Below are 6,645 nucleotides of genomic sequence, written 5' to 3' on the forward strand. Positions count from 1 at the left end.
TGGAGGTGTCCATTTTTTGCTGATTTTGAACAACTGAAATCTAAAATAGTTACTTTTTCCTTATACAGGTACCGTCTATGAAAAGTATGAGCCCATATTTTTCCAGTCCATTGGCAATTCTTTCATATTTAGATGTATAGATGGGGTACTTATTGATGGGAATGACAAGGGAATATCAAAAGCTATATACAAGTAGGTGCTTCAAAGAAAAATGCCAATCCAAAAGTTTCATCCTTTGTAAAATCATTGGTTATCTAATGGTGTTATTATCTGAAACAAAAAATATTGAAGTTGTTTCAGTTTTTGTATGGCATACAAACTAGCTACAGATGTGGGGGTGAGTTTATTTTCTGTCTGCAGAACATAGGTTTCTGCACAGCTTTGGTATTAGGAATGTGCAAATGATTGTCTTTTTAACATTTAAAACAGATTGACCTTGAAGGTGGCAGAACTCCTGCCAATGTGATGGGTCCATAAAGCTATATTTGATGAAACCTGGGGTAGCACTTTTGCCATAGAATATTCCACTGTTTTGTAAACACGAGATTTCCTTATAATTTGGCAGCCATCAGAAAAGTAGAAGCTCATGTCTACACATGTTTTGAACAACAAACTGAATGATAATAGGCCTAATCTGGGTCATATCCCGCTTGTTATGGTTGATTTGGATGCTAATTTGGATCCAATATTTACAGATGTGATCATCACTTCCTTCTCTGAATGTACACTAACAATTAATGTGCAGATTGTTGATGTGCTGGTCTCACCTATGATGAATTCTGTGCTTTGAAAAGGACTCTACAGCTTCATGCATATAATGTAGGTGTGATGGTTGTGTCAGAAATTCACACATTATTTGTTTGTAGCATTTTACCCTGCTCTTTAGCTAGAAAGAGGAGTTCAGCACCTACTGAAGACCTTCCTCTTTCAACAAGCATTTTAAGTGGAGGCTTTTTTATCCCAGTCTGCATCTGTGTTAAGAATTGTTTTTAAAGATTTTTTTAAAGATTTTTTTAAAAAGAAGTTTAGTTTTTGAGGTGCTTTTAGTATGTTTTGTTTTTAAGGTGTTTTATAGATGCTTTTAGTGTTTTGTTGTTTGTTTATTGCCCTGGGTTCCTTCTGGGAGGAAAGGTGGGATATAAATTGACTAAATAAATAAACCAAAGAAAGGCTTCTAGAGCAGCTTGCATAAGATCCATAACAAGCAAACAAGATAGTTCTGCCTTCGCTTTTACAATCTAAACAACAACACACAAAAGGCAGAGGGCATAAGTAAGGAGGACAAAAACAAGCAAACACAGGCATCAGCTCTTAAGTTACAACCTTATTACAGCTAGCTTGGGAAACAGTTCAGGGTGAAAAGGAGCCAAATACAGCTGGTCTCTCAGCAGTCCCATTTCAGTCTCTATTGTAACCAAATTGAATGGCTATTCCTAGATGATAGCACTGCATTTTATTTGATGTAAACATTAAGGGCGATGTCAAGCTAACTCATTCCATCAGCACAAGGATTTCCACCTGTGTAGTGGAATGTTTTCCCCCTCTCCTCCCCCCATCTGTTCTGGGAGTTTCATCAAACCTCCTGTGCAGATTTGGAGAGAGCAGAGGACACATCTCTGGAGAGGATAAGGAGGAAGTTCCACTGCACTAACAGTAGGATACCACCCGATATTTTTAGCAGGCATTCTTTGCATCTGCAAAGAATTTGCTGAAAAGTAACATTCTTCCCAGACCTTCCTTAGACTAAGGTGAAAACCTTTTAGGTTACCCAAAATGAAGATACATCACTTTAAGATAAACACTAGTTCAAGCCTGCAAGATCCACCAAACTGATTGCAGCCCATCAGCTATGTATTATGGGCTGCCAGATGCTTGACAACCACCCCCTAATACAAGGTGGGACTGGTGGGCTACATATATAGCTTGAATGGGCTGTGTTTGGTGTTTTATGTCATAACTTCTGTAGATGATCAAATTGTATTGGCTACTTAATGAGCATTGAATAGGATTTGAGTGCTGAATGGTATAGTATTAGCAAATGAATTTAATTTGTGGAGTGTGTATATGCACATGTTTGTTTTGAAATGCTGCACATTCAGCAACTGTTCTGATTCTCACCTAAAATGAGGAACAATTGGCACACTTAAGGCTTGATATTTGTATCTGGCAAATCCTTACTGGAAAATACTGAGTGCAAAACTTTAGAAGGCCTTGATTTTCAGCTGTGATCGCAAGTTAAAAATGTGAAACCGTGAATGCCATCTCAATTCTGTCAGCACAGAAGTGCCCAACAACCAGTCAACACAGGGATTTTTGTTGTTGCTAATGCTATACATATTTTTCAGGTCATGCAGCAAAAGAGATCAAATTGGTCCTTTTAAAATGAGTGATGTCTTTTGGCTTACAACCGGTGTGCAGAATCCACTGGCAGTGGGACAGTATGTCAACAATTGCTCAGCCGGTAAGTAGAAAAAGACTTTTTTCCAAACTAGTTTTGAGTACATTAAAAAGGATGCAACTTTATGGAATATTAACCTCTGGTGTCGTGCTACGAAGCTGACAGTGTTGCTTTCCAGTTGCAGTTTGAGTGATTATTGGGAACAATCTTTTACATAAAGTGAGTGCTACCTGTCCATATAGTATTGTCAGGTCACCTGTTACCTCGTCCACATGGCTGTATCTTTGGGGATGCTCCACATGAAGGATTTTAGGCCATCTGAACAAGATTCCCATTCTGATTATAAATAACTCTAGTGATGATGTACATGAATAAATCCAAAAGACACATTAGTATTGATGCAACTCTCAGTTACTGTATCTCATCTTTTAAAAGATTTTTCCTCTCCTCTTTTTCCATTAGATAAAGCAGCCAATGTGTGCTATCAGGAATTTGATGTACCTGAACATTTTCCTATAGAATTTAAACAGTATCTTCCAAACATAGAATATAGCCATGAAGTATGGAGGTGAGAAGTTTAATAAAATACTTGTTATAATTTCATAGTCTGGTTTAGGTTTGATAATTTAACTAGTTCATTATTGACAAATAGGTAAAGCATCTAAATATTAGTTTATTGTACAGAGAGAGAGAGAGAGAGAGAGAGAGAGAGAATGAAACTGACAAATGTTATGCATGTATAAATGCATGTGCATAATAGTCTTCTAAATTTCCCCATTATGTAACCTGCAGGCCCCTGAGATGTGTAGTTTTGGTTGCTCTCCAAGACATCAGGCCAGATGAAGAACTTTTCTCAAACTATTACACAATTATAAACTGAGCCATTAATCAACCAGCTTTAGACTCCTAAGGTATTTATACTAAGCATGTACCTGGTGGTGGGTGGGTGTGCATCTTTTTGGTTGTGCCTTTTAAGAAAAAAAGTAGTGATATGACAGGTCAGTGATTTATGTAATATAAAGATTGTGCCTTCAACCATCACTTCTCTTCATCCTACATTGTTTTCTTGCCATTGTGTCTTAAGGTTTGCTCTTAAGTCTGGGTACTGTACTGAATTTATTTATTTATTTATTTGTTTGTTTGTTTGTTTATTTATTTATTTATTTATTTATTTATTGTATTTATATACTGCCCCATAGCCAAAGCTGTCTGGGCGGTTTACAGTAACTAAACTGTTATATCAACAAATCTAGTATGCTTTATTTATTAATTAAATTTATATCCCACCCTTTCTCCCAAAAGGAGCCCAAGGTGGCAAACAAGTGATAAAACACTAAAAACATATTAAAAACAAGCATCTTAAAAACAATTCCAAAACAGATGCAAACTGAGATAAAGGTATGCTTTGTAAGCTTGGATGGTTTACATCAGCAGTAGGAAACAGGATCTGGCTTCTAGGCTGTATCCTTAATTTCTCCACTACATATCTTTGGCCAACTATGGCATGTAGCTGGGACCACCCACCTATCAATCACCTGACATGATGTCAGGTGATTGACAGCTGGCAAGGTTCAAAAGGGATCACTGTAACTGCCAGCTGATGATTGGTTATACCACCTTCCTTTGAAGGTGCACTATCAGTGCCAGTCAGCTGACTAGTGCTGAAAGTGTGCCTTCAAAGGGGTGGCTGCAGAGAAAAATGCTGTTTCCAGAAAGCAGTTTGAATTCAAACTGCTTCCTGCTAATGGACATAAAATAGGCTCCCTGTAACTGCCAATCAGCTGATAGGTGTTTACAGCTTTGAATGCCCGCTCCCATCATCAGTGAGGTTCCCTGTCAACACTGATCACCTGATTTACTTCCACTCATGGAGACATCTGTTTAGTGGAATTCCACTCCCTATAAGTCTGGATCCACTCAGACTTGGGAAAACTTTCCTACACAAGGACTAGTTGAAAGAGTTATGCAGTTCAGCAGAGCCTGTACAGGAAAATTACTAAGTGGATTCTACTCTGTGGTCCATATCTGTTCCTAGTCAGCTGCCTTTTAATGGTACCCACATTTTGTACTTAGCTTATTTTTATATATTTATTGTTCATTCATCATATCATTAGAATTTATATTTTGCAAAACTATGCTTGTTCACATAGCTTGCCTCTTTGGTTTGTTTTTTAAATAAACACATTTCACATTTCTCTCCTATGCATTTTAGATGCTTGATATGTTATACTCCTGATAGAATCCAGGAGAAGTTTCAAGTAGACCTTGAGGTCCAAGCAAATTGTCAATATTTATGGGCTTCCATTTTGCTTGTCTAGAAGCAGCTGCATCGCCTACTGTCTTGACCATGCTTCCCTTCACAGAGCTACTTGGCCTTTATTTATTTATTTATTATTTTATTTATATCCTGCGCTTCCTCCCAGCAGGAGCTATGCACACGCATCCCTACCATCAGCCAAGATGGCGGCAGAGGCTTCAGTCCCTTAGGGAAACCTCGGCCACCATCTTGGTTAAGGGCAGCCCTGCGCATGCTGCCCATGCAGCTGCAAACCACAGCTGAGAAAGATAGGTTGAACAAGGGAATGTTGGGGGCTCTGAAGCTCTTACCCTGCAATCTGTAGCAGCAATCCTGCCGCGAATCACAGAAGGGGATCTGAGGGGCCCCTCAGGGGCCCCTGTAGTCCCAGGAGCCCTCAGCCAGGGCCTCACCTGGCCGCTCTTTGGAACCGGCCCTGTATTTAAGATAGGCATATGTAACAGCTTTACCTATGATGGACAAGAGAATTGCTACAGGACATTTTTGTAATATATTCAGGTTCATCAAAATGAGCAGTGTATCAGTAGTCGTAATCAAACCAAATCATGTCACTGTTTTTGTACATACAGTGAATGTCAACTGTGTCAGTCAAGGCATTTTAGGTGAGAGGCTTTTATAATGTGGTTACAGTTTTCCAACAATGTATCCTGTAGTGAGAATAAAATATACTGCTTTAAAATATGTATCAGAATGAATGAGTAGGAATAATAGATGGGGTAAGGCAAACTAGAGGATTTTGGGGACTTAGTGGAAACTGTTCAGTGTGTACTGCAAACCCACTGCAAATGCTATGTCTCACTGATATTGCTAGGTCTATGAAAGTTGCATATGCCAATTTATATATGTTTAAACACAACTTTAGGCTAACTTTCAGAGGGGAAAAAAGCAAACTTGACTATTATCAGGGCTTATGCTGAGCTATGGGGCTAACAGGATTTTCTAGACCCAGTACACCGTATTTGGATTTAGCCGTTCACCCCACCAGCAATCTGCTGGCAAAAGTTGTTGTTTATGTACATAATAAAATTATAACAAGTTTTATCTAGTATCAAACATGACCTCTCTCTCTCTCTCACACACACACACCTACCTTCCCTATCCCATCCATCTACTGCATGAATAGCTGGATCTCACAGGCACTGTATGATTGGCAGATGAGGTGGTGATGGTGCTGCTACTGGGAGCTGCCTGGCTGGCATTGACACATAACAGGGCCATCTCAGTGGTGGTTCCCCATTTATGGAATGCCCTCCCTAGTGAGATGTGTCTGTTTCCCTCATTACTGACTTCTTGGAGGAATTTAAAAACATTCCTGTTTACCCCAGCATTTTATGGCTGAAAGATGCTATTCCTGGCAACCCTGAAATCATTGGCTGAGAAGTTCAACTGAGAGTAGGCCCATTGAAGTGAACAGACATGACTAACTTAGCTTCCTTAATTTAAGTGGCCCTAATCTGAATAGAGAGAGCCAGTGTGGTGTAGTGGTTAAGGTGTTGGACTACGACCTGGGAGACCAGGGTTCGAATCTCCACATAGCCATGAAGCTCACTGGGTGACCTTAGGCCAGTCACTGCCTCTCAGCCTCATGAAAACCCTATGAATAGGGTCACCATAAATCAGAATTGACTTGAAGGCAGTACATTTGCATTGCAATCCGAACAGAGCTTAGCTGAATACAACTCATTGTTATTTATGTATTTGCCACCCTGGGCTCCTTTGGAAGAATAAGATATACATTGAATAAATAATAATCCTCTGCAGTGAGCCCAGATTCCCTATAAACAAAGGTGGTGGTGGTGTTTTTTTTTTAAAAAAGTGTGTTTCAAACAAGGGAAAAGGGCAGGAGATCCAGGGTGTAGCATAAAAGACTCTGCGCTCAGGTCTACATGTATGGGTTGTGCCCTGCTGGCTGTTTTCAAAGTAGCAACTA

At 39.4% G+C, this 6,645-nt stretch overlaps 1 protein-coding gene across 5 annotated transcripts in view; it reads left to right on the forward strand.

Annotated features, from left to right (window-relative positions):
- SETD9 (SET domain containing 9) overlaps positions 1-6,645 on the forward strand; it is a 32,019-nt gene that overhangs the window by 8,188 nt on the left and 17,186 nt on the right. For 4 of the 5 annotated variants that reach the window (XR_009761498.1, XM_061618332.1, XM_061618322.1 and 1 more), the window contains exons 3-6: positions 69-192; positions 2,346-2,461; positions 2,861-2,966; positions 3,191-3,309. Coding sequence is in view for 4 of the 5 variants with exons in the window: in XM_061618332.1 (XP_061474316.1) it covers positions 69-192; positions 2,346-2,461; positions 2,861-2,966; positions 3,191-3,278 (434 nt within the window). In the remaining variant the exon portion in view is untranslated. Of the gene's footprint in view, positions 1-68; positions 193-2,345; positions 2,462-2,860; positions 2,967-3,190; positions 3,310-4,610; positions 4,834-6,645 lie in introns of those variants that run through there. The other variant, XM_061618354.1, reaches the window with a different exon arrangement.

Source organism: Rhineura floridana, chromosome 1 (assembly GCF_030035675.1).
Source record: "Rhineura floridana isolate rRhiFlo1 chromosome 1, rRhiFlo1.hap2, whole genome shotgun sequence".
In the NCBI taxonomy this organism is placed as follows: Eukaryota; Metazoa; Chordata; class Lepidosauria; order Squamata; family Rhineuridae; genus Rhineura; species Rhineura floridana.